This window comes from Conger conger, chromosome 1, assembly GCF_963514075.1.
Source record: "Conger conger chromosome 1, fConCon1.1, whole genome shotgun sequence".
Classification (NCBI taxonomy): Eukaryota; Metazoa; Chordata; class Actinopteri; order Anguilliformes; family Congridae; genus Conger; species Conger conger.
In genome coordinates, this window is record NC_083760.1 from 18556562 (window position 1) to 18582394 (window position 25833).

At 48.2% G+C, this 25833-nt stretch overlaps 1 protein-coding gene across 4 annotated transcripts in view; it reads right to left on the reverse strand.

Moving 5' to 3' along the window:
* The window catches only part of btbd7 (BTB (POZ) domain containing 7), a 77042-nt gene that overhangs the window by 13682 nt on the left and 37527 nt on the right, over positions 1–25833 (reverse strand). For 3 of the 4 annotated variants that reach the window (XM_061239656.1, XM_061239671.1, XM_061239665.1), the window contains 5 exons: positions 25485–25740; positions 24404–24457; positions 20527–21651; positions 6384–6592; positions 1574–1649 (listed from right to left, as the gene is read on the reverse strand). In XM_061239656.1, the coding sequence (XP_061095640.1) occupies positions 1574–1649; positions 6384–6592; positions 20527–21651; positions 24404–24457; positions 25485–25566 (1546 nt within the window). In that variant the 5' untranslated portion in view covers positions 25567–25740. The remainder of the gene's footprint in view (positions 1–1573; positions 1650–6383; positions 6593–20526; positions 21652–24403; positions 24458–25484; positions 25741–25833) is intronic. The other variant, XM_061239679.1, reaches the window with a different exon arrangement.

A 25833-nucleotide genomic window follows, 5' to 3' on the forward strand; every position in this document is an offset into this window, starting at 1 on the left:
GGCGCCGTCAGACCGCTCAAACCGCGCGCTCAGCACTGACCGAGAAAGCAGGCTGAACTCTGTGGGCACGGTCAGACCGTTTAGACCGCGCGCTCAGCACACAGGTTGGGCTCTGCGGGCGCAGTCAGTCACTCAGACCATGTACTCAGAGCTCAAAGGTCAGCGCTGATACATACAGTACGCCCCGTCAGTGCCAAACCACACGGCCCTGACAGACCGCATCACTCACTGCTGACCCACACTGCGACCTTCACTCAACACTGTTACAGAACCCGCGTGGAGAGCGACGGACACAAAATCAATCAGCTGTGACGCCCTGGACTAGGCACGGGAATCACCAGGGACAATGCCATACATGGGTCACAATACAAGACCGCTGCTGTTCTCTGCGATACGCCTAGCATTGCGATTCAATGCTGCCATATTGATATTTTTATTCATCGCTCATTTGTCTGCAGTACACCGCTGAAATCATATTGCCTAAGGAGAAAAATATGCCAAAACCCATAAAAAGCCTTGCATCAATTAATTTCACTTAAAACTTGCTTACTGATGCGAATGAATACAATGAAGACATGGCGGAGTAAGAAAATAAAACATTCAGAACATGGGGGGGGGGGGGGGGGGGGGGGGGCCTTCAAGCAGCTTGAATTAATTTCAATAAATAAATGATTAAGAGGATTTCAATTAAGGGGAATAAACAGAAATAAAGGATGAGAACGGTGAGGCTCATCCAAACGCAGCACTAAAATGTCAGCCGTTCTACTGCGGTAGCGGTTGTAGACCATCTGCAGTTTCAGACGCCGTATAACATTCAACAACACTAGTTTCGCACTGAATATCTTAGTCACGTCAACATTGAGCTTGCTAAGCAGTTTGGTGCAAATACGTGCCATATTTATTCAATTTAGAAAAGTGTCATCACAGAGGCACTCAATTGAATCAATCCAGTTTTTTGCTATGGTTTTGTCATAATAGTATAGCCGCAGTTTGAAGCAAATGGAGTAGATTGCTAGCTAGCTATCTATATACTACTTCTTTTTCCACAGCCCTACTTGTGACGCCTTCATAATCAATGACAAAACCAAAAAAACATAAATCACACTTTTGTGGACAAACACAATACAAGGAAACGCCACTCCTCACAAACAGAAATCATCATGCAGCTACAGCATGACCATGCCACCGCTCAGCAGTCACACAGAACACATGACCATGACATCTGAGTGCGCACAAATACACATACACATACACGTACACAAACAATACACAGACACACACACACACACACACACACACACAGAGAGCACTTAAACATCAGTAATGAATCCAGAACTCCACAGTAATGAGCGTTGGATCTGCAGAAGCCATTGATTGAAGCCCACACTCCTAGACCTGGCATTCATATTCCACGGGGACCCATTCCAGTCAGGTTGTACATCTCAGCGTAAAACGCTGTGCTACTTATACACACCAGAGGCTCGTCATTATATTATGGGAAGCTGGGTGAATAAATCATTGACTCTGAGTGGTTCTGGGGGGGGAGAGAGGTTGTTTGGACTGCATCTCTTACCTCGGTCCGCCATTCTCTTAATGAGCTGGTGTTCTCCCCACTTGACAACGTACTTCAGAATATCCTGTTCACTGGCCTGCGGAAGAGAGGGGGGTGGGAGATAATTAAGATTGGAGCGCGAGGCTCGGATGTTTCCCTGGCCTTCCGGATGGCCAGGGAATACCGCGGAAGGGAGTGAAATGTGAATAAACACGCTGAACTACAGGATAAATAAATATCCCTGGTTTTTCGACGGCGCGAGTCGTGTGTCAGGCTCGATTACAGCGTTTCGCCGTCGTCAGGGGCGCCGAGCTCTCGACGGAGCGGAGGAGAGCTCGCCTCCAATTAGAGCGCGCTCAGACGCGCCTTCTCTCCGGGACCGGACTCAAGCCTACGCGCGCGCTGTCGTGCTTTACTCACTCCTCTCACGCGTGGCCGCTGACGCGTCACTGCACATTCACTACAATAATAACACTCATGCAACACAACACTGCATAATGCGTTTTACAGAACCAAAACAGACATAAACCTTACTTAAATTAAAGCAGCCCTATCATTGTGTGTGTGTGTGTGTGTGTGTGTGTGTGTGTGTGAGTGAGAGTATACGTGAGTGTGTGTAACAAATTGTCAAAAAAAGAAATTTATAAAACACATTAACAGCGCAGTATCTTTGTATTGCAAATTGCAGGGAATAGAGCAATTTGATGAGGACAGATTGGCAGAGGTTGGAGGGTCTGTCACAAAGCAGGTCTGTGATTCTGGACAGGCTCCCGATAGCAGACAGCCACTTGCCTGTTCAGAGCCCTCTCCCTATCCCTCTCCCCCCGCCTCCTGGAAGAGGTGATGTAATCAACTCTTCACTGACTTTGCAGGTCGGGAGCAGAAACAGTGCACCGAACACCTACGTTTCTGCACAGAAAGGACCTGCTGTTATTTCAGCCAGTGTGCAAACACTCTGCTTAGTCATCGACAGAAGAATTAAGCTTTAACCGTTCAGACAGCCCCAATACCCGGTGGTGCCCTTTGGATGTCAATCCGTATTAAATTGCAGAGTAATTATAGAGATTACCACAATTATTACAACAACCTGCAGTCTTTATGGTAATAAATGGTGACATTTTTCTGTGGTTAAAATGACAGAAACCGGCAGTCTCCATAAGGTATAAATAAGTGAAAATGAAGGGATGCTGGGTGGCTCATCCTGTTAAAACTGTGGAGGTGCATGGAAGGGCCCCGTGGTCTGGTATCAAATCTACACCAGTACAGACATCAACATTTACACAGACATTGACGCTTCTAATCCAAAGCGACTTACAAGCGCATAGGTTCTTCCACAAGTTAAAAGCATCAAATCCATAACTAGCAGAGCACACATGAAGAGCTGTTCTAAACAAAAAGACAATCGTCATCGACGGAGAGACAACAGTCGCACCGCGGCGAACAGCCGCACCGCGGCGAACAGCCGCACCGCGCCGAGCAGCCGCACCGCGTCGAGCAGCCGCACCGCGCCGAACAGCCGCACCGCGTCGAGCAGCCGCACCGCGGTGAGGCTTCAGCATCGCCGGGAGCAGGAGGGCTTCAGGCCTCGTCTCACACCAGCGGTTCCCCGGGTTTGTCTGAGGTAAAGTCGTCCTCGGACTCGCGCCCGCGTGAGTCAGACCTGCGAACCGCGCCGTGATGAGCGGCGGCAGCTGACATGGCTCACGTGCTCGCACGCGTTCTCCCCCAAACCGCCGACGGAGGTCGTGACGCGCCCTGCAGCACGAGCGCGTCCGCGAATCCAGGAGGAAAAAAGCCTTTAAAAAAAAAAAGACTGAATAAAAGAGCTGAAGAAGGCAGCACTTAAGGAGCGTTTGCGAGTATAATTAAAACCGGTGGCGGCGGAAAGAAAACGTGTCAAATTAAAATTTTAATGTTAAGCGATTATCAAATTCCCATTGTTTAAATTTAAATGGTTCAATAGCTTAAAAAAACGTGTACTACCAGAAATGTAATACCTTAATGCAATGTCAATTTTGCCAGGGTGCCTAAGCCAATATACAGGAATAGTAAATCTGCTATAACGTGAAGCTCTCCAACTGCACCATGGAAAAAGTATCATCATAACATTTAACAGTGAGGCCGGCCAATGGCACGAACACTGGAACACAATGTAGTTATTTTTGACACCAGCCTCCCTCACTGTGCCCTCAAACATCTGGCAAACAGTTTAAAAACGCTAGGAGGCCGAATGCAGGTCCAAGTCACTGAGGTATCCGTTATGGAAACTTGGGTCACTCCAGTCGCTGCAATGGAGTGCCAGGGACAAGAATCCAACCTCCTCTCACGCCCCAAAATAAATACCTCAAAAGCTTGAAAGCAAACTGAAAACATGCAGCTCCAGTTGAATCATTTTGGTTTCAAAGCAAAGTGATGCAACTACTTTCAGATGTAGCCTAGCTTCAGTACAATATGTCATCTGTGGCTTCTCGTTCCCAGTGCCTGGCCTTATTTATATAATTGGGTATTTCTGCAGAAACATAAATACACACAGAAAACATGACAAAACTGTATTCGTCAAAGAGGTGATTACACAATTACCATTATTTGGTTGGAATACAAAAAGGAAACCATCAACCCGAGCAGGAGGAAGCTCTACTTCAGTGGTCTCATTTATGCTGAATTCTGTGTCATTCAAGCAGAAAATTGCAATGAAATGCAGAAAAATAAATCCCTTGTGATTGTCAAATGCAGACTCTCCTAACCAGTTTTCCCTCAGTCATTAACTGTTGAATTATTAGAGGTAAGCTGTGCGAAACTTCTTGGTTTACAACGCGTTCCTCTCTGCACCTTTGGCAGGAGAACTTGGCCCACAGCCGAACAGAGACATTAGTTGATTTGATCATTTAAATCTGTAAGATATGTTTAAGGAGCAGGAACATCTTGAAATCTGTAAACGGATATCTAATTGTTTAGGGGAACGACACAGAATAACAAGTTATCTGTATGGATACGAAGTACTGTAATATTGTGTCATTATCTTTCCATCTCAATAATGTGTAAATCCATTGCAAGCCTCCCAACAGTTTGCTTACACTGCCTCTCCAACTTTCGTAACTCGTCTGGTAAGCAGATAATATTACCTGCACACCTGCCTTTTTCCAGGTCACTGTGAAAAACACCATTTATATCGTGTTTGCAGAGATATCCATGTCGGCAGAAATCCATCACAGGCAGGATAATGAATTATGCTAATGCTAAGGTTGACTTGCGCAATTCTTGCTACACTGGTACTGGTTCTGCAAGTGTTCCTATCCTTTTCTGTAGCTTCCTTGGTTCTCTTTCCACCCAAACATAATTTTCCACCATAGATCTGATAATCGGCCTCATGAATGGAATGTAATCAAAATCATGTCCGCAAATCCGTAGGCAAATAATTCAGAAGTGGAATAGTATTAACAGTGACCTGACCAGTGACTTCTGGCTAATTTACAAGGGACAGCGGAGAGAAAGCTAATATATTCCAAAGGTGAGTTTGGAAATGACACAGGCAGACAAAAGGATATAGTGGTAAAGATCCCTGCTTTGGAAGGTAAAAGGAAGGAAGGAAGAGGAAACTGAGGTAGGAGGTTCAACATGCTCAGAGAGCACTAGAACATATAGGTGTGGCTGGTCAGATGCAGAAAGGTAGGGTGGGGTTGGGATCAGGTGATGCGTGGAATTCATGGGCTCAAGCTTGTGTCACAGATGACAGATGGTATTTAGTAACATTCGGTAGCAGGAAGAAGCAGACGGGTGCATGAAGGCTACTTCTCAAGCAAAGCAGGATGAGCTGGGAGAGTGTAAAAAGGATTAGCTGGCATGACTTGTGGGCTGTGGAAGTTTATGAAATTTATTATTGGAGCCACCTACGACGTCCTTCAGACTCAGCAGAACCTTAGGCAATGGGTAGGTGAAGATGATAGTTGTAAATTGTGCAATGGAAGTGCTACGTTGAGGCAAATTTTGTCAGGCTGTAACATTAGATTGGCGCAGTGTCACTACACCAGGCATCGCAGTTGAGTTCTTAAATGAGCCTGCGTATTTGAAAGCAAACGGGTTGAGGTCAACTCGCTTCTTGTTTATAGTGGAAATAGTTTGATTGGTTTTAGTGCGAGAGAGGCAGAGTAGCGGCGTTCAGGCACAGGTAAATAATATCGGTAGATATAATTAGGGCAAGGGACTGGAAATTAGTAACAGATATTGGTAGGAAGCTCCAAGTTCCGCAGATTATTGTTGAACCTCCTTGAGACCTGATAAGGGCCAGTGGGGTGATCACAACCTTAGTCACCGGGGAGGTCCGTGTGGTACTGGCAGGCATGGTGTGTACTATAGTTGGGTGGATATGGTGGATCAGTGCAGTGGCGGTACGGATAATTTGCGTATTAGCAGCGTATTGTTCTGGTTCTAGGGCGGCCTCTAGCGTAGTGGTTAAGGTAAATGACTGGGAGACGCAAGGTCGGTGGTTCTAATTCCGGTGTAGCCACAATAAGATCTGCATAGCCGTTGGGCCCTTGAGCAAGGCCCTTAATCCTGCATTGCTCCAGGGGATGATTGTCTCCTTAGTCTAATGAACTGTACATTGCTCTGGATAAGACCAAATGCCAATAATGTAATGTAATGTAGATGGTTGGCAGGTAACGCAAGTGGTCATTTAGAAATCCACACGGGACCAATGGCACCGAGTAGGCCTTAAGGGTGCCAGTAGGGTCACAACCTCAGTCGGCGGGGAGGTCCATGTTCTACAGGCGTTCTGTGCAGGGGACACAACTAGTGGTAAATGAATGGAATCTGTGAGTATGGGACGCCTCACCTGCAGGTAGTCGGACTGGATGGCGGTGAGCAGGTGCTCCTTGCTGAGCTCGTACAGGACATCGGAGGTCACCACATGGCTGAACTCCTCACACAGGAAGTGAAGAGCCTGCCGGTGGACCCACTTGGAGCCGTAGGGCTGCGAGCTCCATTTGAGGATGGTGATGACCGAGTCTAGGGAGATGCTCTCCACCACGATGTCCTCGCAACCTGGAGGGACGGAGCAGAGGGAGACGGTCAGACTGGCACGAGCAGGCAGCGGGGTGACCTCTGAACACAGCTACAGGGCAGGATCGATCGGCACAGCCCCAGTCTCTGGAACTCAGTTTGGAAACATCCAAGAGGAAAAGCAGAGGTTATTAACACCTCATTCCCACAGGGGCTTATGGGAATTTATCTTAATCTGTCTGTGTGTTTATTTTTTTACTGTGACCACAGGGGGCTAAGCTGGCTGAGCAGCACCGAGGGCCTCCCAAGCCATGGCCTTCACACCCACAAACAAAATATACCAACTTAACTTCTTATTGCCTCCAATGCTACAAATGCCCAGGGGGCTACCAAACACAGTTAGGTGTGTGTTGTTCTAACAGATAATGTCTCCGAGTGAACTTTCTGATCGATAAAATAAGCCTCCACTTTTACAAACACTTCCCGTTTAATAAGTCTGTCACACTTGTCAAAAGTGAGAGGATTAAATAGAAAGTTAATTAACCACATGGCTTGGTGTCATTTCGTGACATGTGTCTGTTCCTTCTAAATTCCCAAGGAATCTCTCAATTAAACCTGAAGCACTTCATTACTCCGCTGCCCCCTCCAGTCCCCTTGTCTGGGGGGGCCCCCCCTCTCCCTCCTTTCACAGTGACCCCTGTACCCTGCAGCCAGGAGCGAATCTAACAGGGGCACCTCGCATTCACAGGAAAGGGCTGGATGCTTCTAGAACATGCCAGAGACATGCTCCTCCTCCAACAGGAGAGCGTGCACTGCTCTGGGCAGAGTTAGAACACAACGCGTCAGCCCAGGCAGAGAAGACCAATGTAACCCACGCAGAAGCCAGACCTGCAGCGCGCTGGGGAGACAAACCAGCGAGGCTAGGCTGCCGCCCTTTTTCACGAGGGTCCCCTGCACTCTGACACGTACGTCCGCGCGGTCAGGAGCACGCTCGCAGCTATTTCCATGGGCAGAATACGCTCAGATAAAATTAAACCGTGTTGAAAAGCGCTCTCATAATATAAAAATAAATAAATATATTTAAAATGTGAGGCGGCTCCTAAAAGCTGCAGCAGAGCACACCCAATAGCTCCAGACAGCCCACAGCAGCATACGTACATATAGATTTCTATGTGCACGCTAAGTGGTCGGCTCCACGCAAATGGCAAGAATATAAGCTAAATGATAGCTCTTTGCAAATAATGCAGCATGCAAGCCAAGAGGTAGCTCCATGCAAATGGTGCTGAAGGTAAGCCAAAACGTTCCTGAGGAAATGGCCCTGTACACCAGCTAACAGCTAGCTCCATGCAAACGGTCCTGTCCACAAGCTAAAAGCTAGCTCCATGCAAACGGCCCTGTACACAGGCTAAAAGCTAGCTCCATGCAAACGGCCCTGTACACGGGCTAAAGTCTAGCTCCATGCATTTAGAGCCGTTCCAGCACAGGGGGCGCACGAACGCGACACAGCGGACTGCCGAGCAGCCAGAGTAATGATGGATGACCTTCAACAGAAAATATCATCCCAGATGCCAATCACACGCCGAGCGGCCCCAGAGCCAGCCGCCGTCACATGCCTGCAGTCTGGGCAGTGGCCTCGGATTTCTGTTTCAGAAAAAACAGCCTGGGAGCGTACCAGAACAGCAAGCGTCGTTTAGGCTCCCTTCCCCACAAAAATGCCTTTGAAAGCCGTGCTCGCACCGGCCCCCAGCCCCCCTTCTACCCCTGCATCCTAAACACAGGACACATGAGAACGGGAGATAACACCGTATAGCAAGGCATTAATCTGAAGGTAATTAAATGTCGCGGTGGGCGCTGACAAATTACACACCTAATTACGCGCCGTGCTCTGCAAGAGCCGTGTGGTGGGGAGCAGTGCTGGTTGTGTTGCGGGATTCACCCTCCAAATGCCTCCACACCTTTTCTACCCTACCCCCATCCATCCTGCTCTCCCTCCCATGTCCCCCCTCTCTGCCTGGGCTACAGCAGCGGTGTGCCACTGCTGTGGTCTCGCACTTTTTCCTGCTGGACACAGGCAGCAGGTAGTGGTCGCTGCGGGTCAAGGGGCACCCAGCAATAGCCACCCCCCCCCCCCCCCCCCCACGTCTCAACTACCGAGGGGGGAGAAGTTTAACAGATAATTCTTATTTATCGCTTGTTCGCACTCGATTCGGCGGGTGCTTTTTAAAACACAAAGCCGCGTGTGACGGCAGACGGGGGTCCCTTCAAAGCGATCTTCGGGACGGCCGGAGGCGAGTGAGTTGTGTGCCGGGGGTTTGTAGGTGCTGGGGTGTCGGGCTCTGGGTAATGAATGAGGGAGGGAGCGCACCCCTGCAGACAGGGGAGATTTAAGAGCAGGGTGGAATAAAAGGTGCAGACGCAGGAGCCAGTCCCCCCCGGCCCAGACGTACCGCACCGTTTTTTTAAATGTCAGCTCTGCTTAAGATGGAGCTGGCTCTCAAACCGCCTCTCTGTGCCCCGTGCCGACGCAGCCCGGGCCAGGGGTCCCCGTCCCCTCACATTTCATCGGCGCTCTCGATAATGCCTCCAGTGTGCCTTTGAACGCGGACTCCACTAACTTCTGTATGTTGTCTTTGCTCCCCTCCCCATCCTCCTCCTCCTCCCCAGTCACTTTCAAGTCTTTTATTTTTTTGGGTTATCAAAGTTAAGCAAATACACCTCACGGTGCCTTAAACGCATGACTGAAATCCAGGTCATTAAAAAAAAGTAAGGAGAAAAAAAGAAAAGAAAAGAAAAACACTAGCGTGAGGGCTAATAAATTGAATGGCGGAAACAGTCATTTTGGGTTATCTCCCGTAAACAGGCTGGTGCACTGAATGGATTCCAGCAGTCTCGGACGAGCAGGGGCAGTCTGAAAGAAGCCCTCCCGTCAGAGTGTTTGCACAAGACCGACGGCACATGAAAGCTGAGGGATCTGCACCCCGGTACCTCATTAGCATTCGCAGTAGCCGGCGTCTCTGAGCGCTGCGTTATATAAGCGCGACTAGAACCGGAGCGCCATTCAAACCGGAGCGGTCTCTCCCATCTGGTGACTGTCCATATTAATTACAGACTATCTGACATTCGAGACATGCAGCAATAACTGCTTATTTTAGACTACGATAAGGCCGCACGCCAGAGCTGAAGACTGAAGGCTTCTACCGTTTAATGGGCTTTTTCTTGGTCACTATTCATAGGCTTTGCCGCTTTTATTTTCTTGGAAATGTCCGTATTCCTGTAGAGACTGCTTTGGACTACAACTCTGGGAACCTAAATGTAAACCTGATTTTCGGCATGCGGCACGGGAAGTCCCATTCAATACAACTGGGAATGACATAAAAAGTAAATCATGAAAATGAGCCATTTCAGGGGGCTGGAAATGCGGTCTGTTTCCAAGGCAAGAGATAACCAGCTCAGAGAACAATGGAGGTCCAACTTCCACACTGGCTCCCTGGCAAACGGCTCTTTCCCCCCACCCCCAGCTTATGCGGTAGAAATTTCAGCCTGTTAACCGCCAGAACTCCCGCTGCTCAACTCCCATCAAAACTCAAACGGATACCATCTTCAAGATGCCAGGACAGCACCGACCGATTTACGAGAGCTCCTTCAAGACCCCGAAACACTGAAACAATCAATTAGCTCTACTAATTGAATAAAGGTGAAGAGAAAACGGGAACGATAACAAAACTGTTAGTCTCGCAAAAAAAAAGAAAGCCTTAAGGGCCATCGGATGCACGACAGAGCGTGATTTTAATCACATTTTCCCCCACTCCAAAGACCTCAGCGGCATCCAAGAACATGAATAACCAAATATTGATTCTATTCTTATTTAGCTCTTTTTCTTCTCCTAGACCATTTTATTTGTCCAACCTAAGCATTCCTCCTTAAAGCTTCTGCAGCGAGAACGCCTGCAAAGCAGGAGTCATATCGCCTACGCAACGTGCATAGGATTATTAATGCAGTGGGCTGTATGAGAAAGGTGTGCGTAGGGGAGTTGTGGAAACACACTACCATTAAATGCAGATGGAGGAAAAACCCACCATCTTAGGAGATGTCATATGCGAGCATTAAACAGAAAGGCTGATGGTTCATCCGCAGCAGAGCGCCAGCGCATGAATAACGGCCACGATGGGACACTCTCCCGTCGAGCCGTTACGTGCCAGAAGGAAGACTCTGGGTGCTCCGCCGATTTGTTATCTTTCCGCAAGACTACAAAAATGATAAGGTTTTTAATAATGGCTGCAGTGCGCGTTACTCCGGTTGTACCACTGCAGGCCAATTAGCCGGTGATGACTGCTGCCCTCTGCAGCCAATGCCAGCTTCAGTCACCATACAGTCTCTGCAGGCACCCTGTTATCCAGCTATACCAAGTGTAATTCCCATTTAAGCTATTTACCAGCCAAAGGGACTGGAGACAACACACAGAGAATGGCCACATAGGCCGGTTAAGGGTAAAAACCGTGACAGGAAGAAATAAAGATCGTGTGACCAGCTTGTGACACATCAGACCAAGCAAAGAGTCTTGGTGAAATGATATGTGTAATGTATGCTGTGGAATAAATGGCTTAGTATAAATTCATCATCAACATAGACCAATTTTTCAAATCCAATCCCCAACGGCTGAGAACTGCTGGTTTACCACCCTCCCTTTCAGTTAATTACCCAGGGGAAAAGAAAAACCAGGGGTGGATTTGGATTTGAAGGGCCAGATTTCGGTATCCCTAACGTACACTATGATGTATAGATTTGCCAGAGTTGGTATTAGCAGATTTAAAAAGCCATCAAAGATGATTGGTTAAGTATGCAATTACGAAAAAGCCTGGCTTAATGCCAACACAGTAAAACGGTATAATTTATAAATTTCTCATTTTGACTACAGGACGGTTATTAAAAATTATAATTACAGATTCATTGTGATAAATGAAAAATTGTATATTTGTAAGAACTGCTAAATGAATCATTTCCCAAGATGATCAAAACCCACAATAAAAGCCAGAGACTTGCAACACAAATTACCCTTTAGCTAGGCACTATGAGGTTTCTTCAGTTTCCGTTTGTCCTCCCAGAGTCAAAGAGAGGGTAAAACTTGGCACATTTCCTCTCACTACCACTTGCAAATCATCTGGCGGAATTGCGGAGCTCCGTCTCATTCGCAAAACCTAAACTGGACCCTGCCTCAGACAGTATCAGTTTTTTTACTCTATTTTACAGGCCATTAATTACATAGCATTTACTGGGTAAATACCTAATAAGTACACGTGTAGCTGGTAACTATTTTGATTTCAGTGGCAAGAACTATAAAACGGGCTGTAAAACGTCTATTTTCACAGTACTTAACACGTTTGCTTAATGCTACTTACTGACTATTCATAGTACTTGCCTCTGAAATCAAAATAGTTACCTAATAAAGAAGCTGGTAGTTACCCAGTAAATACTTGGTAATTAATGGCCTGTAAAACAAAGTGTATCCAGTTTTTCTTCCAGAAAATTGACCGTAAGCTGAGATGGGCAGAATAGTCTATTCTTGCGCTCTTCTGAAAAAGCACCGGCTCTAAGAATACTGTGCTGAGGAAGAAAAAGGACCCAGTTTGGCTTTAACACAGCAAAGCAGAGCATGAAGTAATATGAATACCTGCGATATGGTAGTAAACAAGGCCATAACACTCACACCAGTTATGCAATAGGATATTTATTTATAGGATATTTATTAACTTAAAACAGCCTTCTGAATCCATCCAAAAAGGCAGTCGCTTGTGAGGTGGGTGGGAACTGATTTTTGTATATTGTATTTTTTCTGTCTTCCAAAGCAAAATGAGAACCAGAGACATCGGGTAATAAGGCATGGGTTAAAGGTCATCAGTGATGAATGGCGTCACTCAAGCAGTTGCTGTACCTAGCTAGGGCTATTTCTAGTGGCACTGGCATTGGTTTACGGCTATTGGATACAGGCAAGTCTGCTGTTTATTCCATTAGGTCAGCCAAGCGTATTAGCCCCCCAATACAGCTGACGCAAGCTCGCTGCTGAAGATGAGTTTATGCAGCACAGAGCACCGACCCCACGTCTCAGGTCAAGAGGACAGAGGTTTCATGGGGATAGCTTGCTACTCTGCCCATAGAGTAATACAGTAAGAAGGTGTCGGGCTATTTTTGAAGGGGCTTTGTTTCTGGAAGCAAAAACTCTAGTGTTGAACAATTTTAGAAGACGCATAAACTACCAGTCCCGTACAGCAGTGCATTAGGAATCATCCAATCACGGAGGTTGAATTTTAAGGAGGCCCCCGATTTTGAGGTTCATGGTCTATGGTCCAGTCGTCAAGTTGTTCCAAATAATTGAAGCTCCACAAAATAACCACACCCACATTCCCAACAAGCTCCATAACACCAAGCACGGGCCGATGCCATCATCATAGTAGCAGATGCTGAGGCTCATGAGTATTGTAGTATTTGTAATAAGAAACTAACAAAAAACTAACAAGACTTCTCCTAAATGAAGTTGAACCATTCCTAATGGAGAGCCAACGTGTCATAATCCAGAAAACTCCCGGGATTCTCGGGTGTGTGGGTACTGCTTAAATTAAAATCTACGGTCTGAAGAACCTGCATTGAAAAACGCTTAGCCCAGTCTACATTTCCACCCCATACTTCATCCCACGGTGACACTCCCTGGTCCGTTATCAGGAGACACCAGATTAGCGAGAGGGGGTTGATGTGTAGGTCAAAAAGCCTGTTCTTACAGAATGGCATATGGGCTGACCCAAGACAATTGGATTCCATTTGCGCTTGGCAATGTGAACAGCCTTCTGTTACAGCTTCCCATCATCTTGTCCTGCACAGATTGTAGGTCCACTGATTATGAAGTGGAGCAATTTGCCATTTCCCTCTCAGCTGGGCCCGGGCCAATGCATGTTCTCTGCCTCTCTGCCTCTCTGCCTCTCTGCCTCTCTGCCTCTCTGCCTCTCTGCCTCTCTGCCTCTCTGCCTCTCTGCCTCTCTGCCTCTCTGCCTCTCTGCCTCTCCCAAACCGAAGCAGTCAGGAGACCTCCAGAGGAGGCTGATCCATGGAGCCGGAGCCATAGCCACCAATAGACACCTGGCACATATAGACCATTCTCTGGGGGAGGGCTGCCCCTTCTGTGGGGAGGGGAATCTGTGAGCCATGTGTTTGTAGAATGTAATGGCTCGTCAGCATCGCTCACTTTGTTGAAAGACCTGTGTGGGAGGCATGAGCTGGCTTTTGAGAAGGGGGGCTTTATTCTGGGTCCAGGGTACAGCGCTAATTACAGGTATAAACTGTCCTTGGTAAATTTGTGTATTTGGACAAGCTAAGCTAGCAATTTGGATAACAAGAATGAATAGAACATAGGGCGGCCAGGTAACGGATCCAGCGCTGTTTTTTTTAGTAGGAAGGTTTCAGAATGAATTTGCATAGAATGTCTATTTTAGTTTGCTGAATAACATAAGAATGTTTCTGGAGATATGGTGTGCAAATGAGGCTATTTGTGTTCTGGATGATAACGGAGCCTACAGGATGTGTTTTTCACCGAAATAACGTAGGGAGACTGCTTCTTTTACTGTGGTTGTATTGTGCTTTTACTTATTAATTTTATTTATTGGGATTAGTATCGTCTTACTGGAGGTCCATATTTGATGTTTTATAGCTATTGATTGGTTTTATTGTGGTTGTTTTGTTGAAATAATTAGATTTAAAAGTATTCTTAGTTTTTGTCCCTTTTTAGCTTCTTTAGAAACATGGCTATGAATTGAAGGGTTTGTATCTTTCTGTGTCTTTTCTTTTGCAAGGTTTAATAATAATAAATAATGAATGGGACTTAATAAAAAAAATCCTGGTCTCTCACTCTCTCCATCTCTCTGATCTGCTCTGCACAGGCTGTACTAGAAGTAATTAAGCTTCCCTTCACTCTCTGCCTTGAGACAAAGCACAGATTATACATTTAAAAAAGGTACACTACCTGTTCAGGCAGATAAAACTGCAAAAAAAAAAAAAGCAAAAAAAAAAAAAAAAAAAGCTAACAATCTCCACAGAGACTTCCTGTGGCCTGTGACATCCCCAGCCTCAACACCACCAGATCAGCCCCTCTCCTGGGGGGCAACCAACACCCCATCAAAGAACAGGAGGACTGGGGCCAACTCCAGGAAACAGGGAGCCTGACTCAGGGCCTTGCAGATTGCACATTTCAGTGTGTATCTGGGCATCATTCCCATATTCCTGGAGGTCTAAGAGAGAACAGCGTTAGTGAGGAGGAGTGCGACTACACACATGTATGAATGTGTGTGCGCGCGTGTGTGTGTGTGTGTGTTTGTCCACCTGTGCGTAGGATGCTATGTACTTTTCAATGCACTTAAGACTACAGAACTAAGTATTAACTTGTCAAGTTCAGACAGACGTTTAGAAATCTTGCTTCAAACAAAATGAGTTATATTCGTAGATTCCCAATCAGTCACCATGAACTCCCTGAACCCACTTTGATGTGAAAACGTCTGAACAAAAAATAAACAGGCTGGGGGAGAATCCAAAACAGTCTCTGCCTCCACGGCTAGGTCACCTAGACTGGCAGCAGCAAGGTCATGGCATGTAAAATACAAGCTGGATGGTCTTGGTTAATTTTACACTTGAATACACATGTTCTTGGTGACGTGTGGATGGGAAGGAGAGGCTATCTGCGAAGGGCAGTACCAAGCTGCACAGCCTACTGATAAATACCCCAGAACAAGCCATCACAGCCGTCTGATTAAATACCCCAGCCGAACACCGGGAGGGAATGAAGGAGGGGGAGATGGTGGAGCGGCAGTAACAACAGAAAGAGAGAGGGGAGGGGGAGAGAGAGGGAGAGAGGGAGAGCAGGGTAGGGGGCTGAGAGGAAGCCAGGGAAGCAGAGAGGGAGAGAGAGCAGGGGAGGGGGCACAGAGCGACAGATGGAGAAAACAAGGACAGGCAGTCACAAAGGGGTCACAGACAGTTATCTCAGATGAGAGATTCAAGGGAACTCTTAATGCCGATAGGTTCCGGTGGGGGATGGGCACACGGCAGAGCCCGGCTTTATGATCCGCGCCGCAACCCACGGCAACGCTCACGCCACAGCCTGCCTCCGGTTCTAATCCGGGCGGATGTGGGGGTGGGCGCGGAGGTGGGGATTAATCACACACGCGAGATGGCGAAGAGCAGGACAGACGCTCGGTGTGGTACCGCGTACGACCATCAGAATGCCCAGATACAACTCCGCCGCTTTTTCCCCTCCGTCTGTGTGGCGCGAGACTCTTGGATGGCGGTTCCCTCGCTTATTAAATTCGGCTCAGTACCGGTACCTCTACTGCTGCACGTGAAAAAACGGAAGAAGCAGAAAGAGAGTGAGAAAGGGGGAGGGCAGAGAGAGAGAGGGAGAGATAGAGCGCCCAGGGGGCTACGCCACACAAAAAAGAGAATAAATCAGGGCGCATAAACTGAAACGCATAATGTGAAATGCTAAACCTTCTGAGGGGTACCTGTCTGGGGCTGCTGTGAGGCCCCCTCCCCCTCACGCTGTGAAATGTATTTTTAAAGATGCTGAAGATGGAAAAAGCCCCTCCGTGGCGATGTGACTGTGTTACCCACCTCTCCACCTCATTCGCACGTCTGAACGGCACGCTCTCTCCGCGAGGGGCGTCGATTACAATTGCCCTCACGCAGACGACACTGCGGCACCCAGGCTCGAGGGAGGGGGGCTTCATTTATTAATTTTCTGCCCCCCCCCCCCCTCCTTCTTAAAAGGGCAGACCCCCTTCCGTCTTGTCTGCGGGGCTCAAGGCACCTGTTCCAGGAGGCCCCCCACACATCCCTCGTAGCAGCGCCTCCCAAGCCCTTCTCCTGGCGGGATCCATTTCAGCCGGCGGGCAGGGGAGGGCCGTTGGGCGCCGAGCGAGCCAGATAAGCACCGCGGCGCCTGGAGCTGGTGGTTTATCCGGCAGGCAGATCGGCGCGCAGGGCTGGTTGACCTTTATTTACCACGGGGTCGTTTGCACGGCTCAAACGGGCGGCCGCCTTAAGAGAGCGCCTGACATTTGGGAGTCTGGTAATAAATAAACGGAATAATAAAGCCCTGACGGGCGAAGTGAATTTTCGGCTCGGCGGGCCCCGCGTATCAATAAGTCTGTCAGCCGAGGCATTAATAATGCCTGCCCATCTACCTGTTAGCGCGTCAGACGCGCCGCGCATGCTAACTAGCCAGGGTGCCGCCGTTTGAGCGAGGTCGCTGCCAAAAACCGCTCCGCGCTTTTACGGTTCTGAGGACAACAGGGGGAGGGGGTGACTGACAAACCGAGTACACAGTCCGAGCCGGCTTTCGAGAGAGGAACGAGAAAAGGGAGCGCAAACACTCAATAACTATAATAGCGCTAACGACGTCGTTAGCGGGCGACGATGACGAGCCTAATAACAGCATTATTAATGACGGCAATCCCCATGCGCCGGCCGTGAGGAGCTGGGCCGACGGCTCCCTTCTGGGAGGCTGTGGATAGATAACTGTCCGGTTGATCTACGGCGGCCAACTCCGGTGGAGCGTTTCCCGTCTTTAAGAGCAATTACCGGAGACGGCGGTATTAATAGCGCCTGGCGCTGCGATGACAGCACTTTGTGGAAATTCGCCGTCACCTGAGGTGAGAAGAACGCGAGAGAGGCTCCCTGCCCGGCCGGAGTTACGCTTGTATACCAGAGCGGGGCAGCCGTCCAGCGGGCTCATCTGCCATGCATTAAAACGTAAAGACCGAGTCCTCTGAGGACAGCCGCCAAAACCGCTGCAAATGGCAGGCCGACACAGGGAAAGGAGAACATCGCACAACCCGAGAACCTTGTTGATGCCATTAAAACCCTCTCGGGACTGATGAGATCAACTCTGAGGTTGATGGCTGAGGCCATTAATCCACCTTGAGAAAAATGGCGGTGCTGAGAGAGGTTGGCTTTCCCTTTCCTCTCTGCGGGTGGGGGGGGGGGGTGGGGGGACTTCCAGTTTATTCGTACTCCGGCTACGGATTGATTGCGGAACCAGCCGTGACAGGCAGGGGACTTATTCTCGCACCGGATGCATCTCCCTCGGGGACGAGACGTCGACCGCAGTCCTCATCCTTCATGTTCGCTGCCGTAAACCTGCAGTCCAGCAGTGGCTCCCTTCCCTCTGCAGCAGAAGCGGCTGGGAACCGCTCAGCCTTTAATTTAAATGTAAAGCGCAGGCCGGCAACAGGAGAGAAGTACAAGGTGGGGGGATGGGGAGTAAACATGGCAGCGTGTCTACGGCACCAAAGTGAAATTCTGTGTCTTTCTGCGGAGCCCCTAAGACAACGCGCTAACGCTAGGGAGAATACAGGGGGAAGGCTGTAGGACAGGTCAGCCAGGCCAGGTAGTGGCCTATAAGTGTCCCTGCTTATGGTCCCCCAGGGGAGTGCGATAAGGTCTTGACTCCGGGGCCTGGCCCATCAGCTTGGCCAGTCCACTGTAGCCAAACACATAATTGAATTGAAGAGCAACGAGAGGGAGGGAGGGAGGTGAGAGAGACTGTCAGATAAAGAGACAAAGATACAGAGAGACAGGGAAAGGCAGGCAGACAGACAGACCGACCGACAGACCAATAGAGAGAGATATTAACCGGCAAAAATATATAATTATTATTATTACTATTATTATAAAGCTACTATACTATACTACTAGAAAGCTATCATTTGCACAGTGGTCATGGCATTTTGAATTTGAATGTGAAATTCACTGACAGACACGGACAGAAGGACAGACCACATTTCAGTCTGTTGCAGAACCTCCTCACCGTGTCCCAGCCCAGCCTGCAGGTAGTGTTCATTAGACTTCCTGCACAGCCGCGCGACGGCCTACCATCCATCTCCACTCATCCGGCTTCCTCGGGAGACGCCATCACGGCCCCAATGGAAAGCCCCCTGAGATGGGATGCGGTCTTCCACTTTCCAAATGAATAATTATTCACTGTGTGAATTTCCAGACCAGACACATCAAACCCCGGCTGGATGCACACATTTGAAGGTTAGGGGGTGGGGGGAAATAAAAACTTCTCTTGCGGAAGAGTGCAACGAATTTAGCGATCCCCCATTGGTTATGTAATCCTGGGCACGGCCCAAACCCCTGAAGCAACATTTCCGACCGCATCAAAGTCCCTTAACAACAGGACGCTTCCTCAACACTGACCTCTCTGTGTTTCTGCGCACAGTGCGAGCGGGAAGCAGAGCCAGCTGCGCGTACAATGGACAAAGACAAAACTAATGTCAGCGAATCGCAGCGTCTGTTCTCAAGCAAAACATTCAGCTCAGAACAGGGATCAAAGATGCACTCCACAAAGGGAAAATGCCAACTGAACTCCGCAGTAACGTTACGAACCCCCGTGACACAAAAGTCTCACAGTCTCACCTCCACCACAAGGAGAAAAACCTGAGTGAATAATCCATTAACTACATAAAAGCAGCACATCAAGGCTTTGTGAAACAAAAAGAAAAACCTAAGCCAGCCAGTAAAAAATTCACCATGAACAAGACATTGAACATGACCGGACTGCGATATTAAACTATAATCTGTTCTTCATGGGAGCGTGCCTCAACCCGGGACCGTCTCCCATTCAACACAGCCCAGTCAGAAAACCAGAGGGATAAGTGAAAATCATCCCGATTAGTATTCCATTTAACGTTCCAGCCACCTCACTCCTGGCAGATAATCAGCAAGTGTCGACGTTCCTTTTAATAAAACTATTTCATGCAGCGTTACCGGACTAGATGAATGAACACGTACTGAAAAAGACAAATGCATGTGAAAATAAATGACTTCAAACAAATGGCTCTTTTCTTTAAGACGAAGTAAAGATTTACTGGAGCCTGCCACCGGAATATCAATATTCTCTAGAGCACCGCACTTTTTTTTTGTGAGATACAGAACATTTTGTGCATTTGTATTGTTATGCCATTGTGTTTTTATCAGAGGAGGCCTCTTCCCCCATCCCCAGTGAATAATTGCTGAAGCCGCCCTGCAGCAAAAAGGGGAGCTGGAGACGGCCAGGCGGCACGGAGGCAACCGCTTCAGACGTGCCCGTCGGGGCGAAACATCGCCCCAAACTGGCAGCCGCAAAAGTCCTGCTCTCACTTATCGAGAAGCTGAAGCGATGCAGGTAAGCAGAACGTGTTAGGGTAGGGGGGGGGGGGGGGGGGGGAGAAAAGGGAGAGAAACAAGGACGTCGTGCCATGACCGGGGAAGTGACTTTGTCAGTCAGAGCACATATCGGGTCAGAGGGGGACCTGGCACTCCGCATGCTGACTGGGAGGTTAACCCTTTGAAGAGTAGGTCTTTATGAATGTTTTTTTTTATTTTTTATTCTAAGACGTGTTAGAAGTCTGTAGCTTTCAACAGATCCAGTCAACATGAGAGAGGCATTTCCGAGGGGGAAAGCAAACCTCCGTTTGTCACTGTTCTAAAGCCACCGAGGATAACTGCCATTTTAGTATTTTAATAAACAATGTCAGCAAATTGCATTAAATCATTATATATATAGACCAGCAGAGGCATCAGAACAGGAACAGAGTGCTCTCCTTATGCAGTTAGAGTGGACCAGATGATCCAACTTAAGAACATATTTGTGATCGACACCATAACCCATTCAGTCTCGATCTTAGACCTATACAACCAATCAAAATGGCACGTATACTAGCGTTTCGAGCCCCTATTAATACCCTACTAATCAGCGCTTCATTGATTTCCTATAGGAAAGTTTCCATAGGAAACCATAGGGGCGTGAGGCTGGAGAGATTATGATGTTTTTGTGGGCACACCCTCTCCTCGACATGATCTATCACCAGTGCTGATCAGAATTTGAATGTACAGTTAAGAACATTTGAATCACATAACCCCCTAACATCTTCTCACGGGCTGAGAACGGCGGGGCGTACCTTGGGCCAGCATGTTGAACTCCAGGAAGAGGGCGATGTGGTAAAGCTCCATGGCCTCCTCGGCGCGGGTCATGCTGCTCTTCCCGGCCACCAGGGCCTGCACCTCGCTCAGGCTGCCCACGGAGGGGCTGCAGGGCAGCACGTAGGACAGGTCCACCGCGTCGGTGTACATGCAGTGCAGGATGACGCGCGCGTACTTCTTGGGGATGATGGACTCGTCCAGGATGATGCGGGTGGGCGTCTGCAGCGTGCGGTCCGTGATCTCCTCCCCGGTCCGGATGCGCCGCTGCAGAAGGTTCCGGAAGAAGGGCGAGCGGGCCGAGAGCACGGCCTTGTGGGCCCGCAGCTCCTCCTCCGGGCAGCCCTGCCCGGGCCCGCCCGCCGAGGCCACGCTGCAGGCCCCGCCCCCCGCCGCGCCGAAGCCCTCCACCAGCTCGGCGTCGGAGGAGAAGCTGAGCAGCGAGTCGTAGTAGCACATGTAGTCGAACAGGCCGCGCATGTCCACGTCCAGCGAGTTGGGCGTGCCGAACTCCTCGCTCAGCTGCAGCAGGATGTCCACGTTCTGGAAGCGCGAGTCCTCCGCCCCGAACTCGCCCGTGTACAGGTAGTGCAGCAGCGCCGAGAACATGGGCATGTCGATGCCCGCCGTGTTGATGTCCATGAGGATCTCGGCGCCGTACTCGGGCGACGACGACAGCAGCGTCTTGAAGAAGGGGCAGCGGGCGGCCAGGATGGCGCGGTGCACGGGGAAGCAGGTGTCCTGGAAGATGAGGTCCACGTCCGTGCAGTACTTGTACTGGTAGAGCGAGGCCAGGTCGCGCTGCAGGCTCTGGGCCTCGGGGCGCGCCAGGCTGGCGTGGAAGCTGAGCTCCTTGAGGGCGGCGGTGCCCTCGTACTCCTCCACCAGGGCGTTGGCGTCCCGCACGTCCCAGCCCGAGAGCAGCTCGCGCATCTGCTTGGCGTGGTCGGCCGAGCGGCTGGACTTGCGGCGCTTGATGAACTTCCTCTTGAGCGTGGCCAGGCCGGAGCTCTTCTTCTTCTTGTCCTGGGGCTTGTCGTGGCCGTGCTCCAGGCTGTAGAGCTTGGCCTCGCAGCCGTAACCCTGCTGGGAGTACGACGACGTCCCTGCCGGGGGGGGGGGAAAGGTAGACGCGATGTTAGTGCGGGCGGGGCGACGTCACGCTAAGCCTACCGTCTGAAAAGCCAGGTGATGGAAGTTCATTCTGTGATACCCATTTCCTTCTTAATAACAAAAACAAAAAAGGCAAAACGCCCAGCTAACAAAACTCTCACAATGTTTCTGCCATGTAGTGCGTCAACGTTAGAACAAACATTTCTCTAGCATTGTGAGGACATTTTGTGCTAGCTGGGAAGGGATGCCTCTGTTATTCTCTTGAAATTCAGTGTCCTGATGATATTTAAGATTGCTCACCACAAAACGAGAGCAACCACCAAGACACTGGAATCTAAATTACCTTGAAATTAAAAATCCTATCATACGCTGTGGGCATGGTAAAAAATAAAAAAATAAAACCCTTCAGCATTTAAGACTATATAGTATTCCAGAAAATGTCAATTAAAGAGCCTAATCAAAAATTGTTCAGCTGCGCCACCGCTCTCAATTAACAAGACTGTCAATTTGAAGAGCACACTATTAGTAGAAAAAATTGAAAAAATAAGAGTTTTACGTGACAAGCTTTTCAATTTAGAAAGGCAAACATTGGGAGAAATCAAATTTAATCACATTTTGCAAACAGGAGATTTTCAATGACACTTGTGGGGCTGACGTTGGGATTAAAGCCAATGCAAACAGCTTCTTAACAGGGCAGTGCAGATAGCTGCTCTCTCAATGGAAAGATCACTCTGGCATGAAATGCATGTCACTCACTGCATTCCACCCTCTCATCAGAGGGGAAGAAAACCTAATTGGTTTAATTAGGAAACCATTATCCTTAAGAAATTATAAAATGGCAGCATGCAAATTAGGCTGTAAGAAGCATACAAAACAACCACTAATCTTGCATGTTTTTCAGCAACCTCGGTTTAGCCGTGAACTAGTTTCACAAATTCTGAAAAACGTGTAGAGGAAGTGACTTTCCGAGCTGTGGAAAGTTCCTGTGACTTTCACCCGCTCGTGCCGGGAAACTCCAACCAGTCTCCACCATCTCCAGCAAGACCATTAAGACTGCAGAAATACATTACCCAGTTATATCTCCCTAATGGCACTTGTGGCAGCCTCTTAATCAAAAGCTCCAACTCTCATTTCACTGGTAATTGAACTTCACTTCTGAAGCATGAATTGGATATCATTATAAAAATGCAGACTGATGTCACCGAGGTTAATTACCAATGCATTGTTAGAGATCCAATTAAAATGTTTGTTTTGGGATGAGAGAATTTTATATGAAATTGAAAAGTGTTGAGATGTCTGCAAAAAAAAAAAAAAAAAAAAAAAAAAAGCTATATTACAAGATGTACAAGAGGGGAATCTAAATGACTGTGGCTCGGCTGCAAATGACATTCACAAAAACTTAGTCATAGTAAAGCAGTACCATTCTACACTTAAAAAGTTCATAATCTTGGTTTATACTTCAGAGCCAGACTTTCATGCATTATAAGCCTTGCTGAAATAGGTTCCATTTTTAAGGTAATTAGTAGACGGCGTGTTATGCGTTATCTTCCTTGTTTATTTGTCTTTATTTAGGTGCTAATGCACACATTGGCACAGTTCATGAGTTCCCTCGTTCATTCATACATCCCATCTGGAGCGAGTAAAAGCGGTTTAAGTGTCATTTGAGAGAGAGGAGATGGAAAAAGAGCATGTGTGAAGTTTCACACATCGGATGTAACGAGGATGCAGTCCTGCTCTTGATACCTCAACGAATCACAATGTCCTATGTTGTAATCACACCAAGGATCACTTTCCAACTGGATAAACTCAGCCCAGAAGCTGATCATAATATACACGTCTGCATTGAAGCTTTCCTTGTTTGCTTTGGAAAATACAGGATTGTACTGAACCACAGTAACAATGTACAATGCTTCTTTGGTTCGGCTTGATTAGATTATGAATCAACTGCAGTATTCCCAGACACAGATGACAATATAATACTGAGTATCGATTCCAAAAACATTTGCCAAAACTTGGTTTTGGAGATATACATTTTGGAGATTTAAGTGTCTTAAAATTATAGATCTGTGATTTTAGAGAACGAATATATACCAATGCCTAAGCAATTTGCCAAGTCCACAGATGATACCATGCAAGCGCATGCCGTTTGGGATGAACTGGGTATTGAGTTTGGCCAGGTGAATGAGTCGGAAAGGGGCTTGTAACGCAGAGGCTGTGGGTTGAGTCTGCAGCTGGGGCACTGGAGTTATACCCCAGAGCAAGGCAACCAGAGCCGCTTCAGCGAAACGCCCAGCTGTATGAATGCATTGTATGTAAAAATGTCATCTGTGGACTTGGATGAGAGCAGCAGCTGAAGGCCCGAATGGAAAAGCAGCGCAATATCCTCGCCAGTCTTTTCAGACCATTGAGCTTTGGCTGAAACCAATACAAGAAATCAATTCAAGAAAACTGGCCACAATTGGAAAAAAGAAAAAACCCCAAAAACAAAAGCGGAAAAAAAAGCATGTTGAGCCATTCACCCGTTTACACGATGAGAAACTAAAATGAGCAAGGCCAAGCAAGGTCTGCTGAGAATTCATGACTGGACATGCACCGTAACTACAAGCAGTGCAACGCATAGCTAGCAAGGCTGCAGGCGTGCGGAAACCATTGGAACAGCCACCTGGCAAGTGCCCTCTCCCCGCAAAGAAAGAGAAACATAAAAAGCGTGAGAAGTTAAAGTCCGTGCTGGAGTCAGTAGAGTACCTAGGCTGGCAGAGGGAAAGCGGAAATCGGCATATCCACGGAACTCTTTACTGCCTGGAAAAAGAGAGACGGCTTCAGCCTCATAAACAACAGTCATCAATAACAATTTCTTTTCTCCCCTCCCGTGAGTGACGATGAATGATGGATTGGGGCTTTGAGTCAGAAAATGGAACTTAACACATGGGTGATGAATAATTGAGCTGTTCTGTACAAGACAGAAAAATATAATAGGAACGGATACGGCTACGGGGTTCTCAGCGCACCGGGCTTGTCGCAGGGCTTTAATACATGGCAGGAGAGCAACAACCCCTGTTCATTAATGCGAGCGCTACAGCACTAAACCCACGCCTGCCAGCAAGGCTCTGCTCACAGTCCTGGGCCCGACACCGTCGCACCAAGAGGAAGTGCTGCCTACATGGTGCAGTTGTAATGCACCTCACTATCATTTGTCATGCAGTATTTTCAGTGGCTATAGAGCGCTACAGTCGGTAGTCCTAAAACCGGGAAGAGAGTTAGCATTTGAGCCATGGGTTCTCTGGGCCAACTTCCCATACTTTCCCCCGCGTCGTGATTTAGATTTCTGCCAAATATAAAGTCAGTGGTTAATGGACGCTTAAGATAGTTTCACGAATTGTTCTTTGACATAAGTTACCTCCGTCAATGTCACAGCTGTGAGTTTCTAAGCTGTTACGTGTTTTAAAAAAGGAAGTTGCTAACCAGTTTCTAAATAGAAATTACAGCTGGCTGGTGAGTGGTGGTCGGCCGTTGTTGCAGTTTCAATATAGCTTCTCGTTAGCAACCAGCTTTTTTTTTTTTTAAAGAACATAACAGCTTAGAAACTCACAGCTGTAACATTGACGGATGTAACTTAACACAAAAGAACAAAAAAAGCTCTCAAGTGTACATTAACCACAGGCCTTATATTCAGCACATATCAAAATCACCGATTTTCAAACAAGGAAACGAACACTGCATTAGCAAATTTAGCAATGAAAACAAAAGCGTAAAGAACAATCACAATGTCAAATCTACATGTGGAAGAATGGAGGAGGAGGTGAGAAGATCAGGGGCCGGGGCTTACCTATGAAGGTCTGCTGGGCCTGCGAGTTACCTCCGATGCGCGGGGAGCACGAGTGAGGGTAGCTGGAGGCATTGACACCCATCTTCTTCTTCTTCTTCTTCCTCTTCCTTTTCTGCGTCTTCCTCTTGGCTTGGGTGTGCTAGGGCCTCCCCTGGAGCGTCATTCTGCCCGAGCGCTGGTGGGGTTCAGCTGCCTGCCCCGCAGCTCGGGGCCTGGTCCTCGAGCGCCGCAGACACTGGGGCCAGACCAGCCATTCCTGCAGGAAACAAAGAGCCGGAATGGCAACGCTTGAGCCGACGGCTGAATGAACGCACAGTCCGGCCCCCCGGGGGGGTTCCAGCATTGAGAT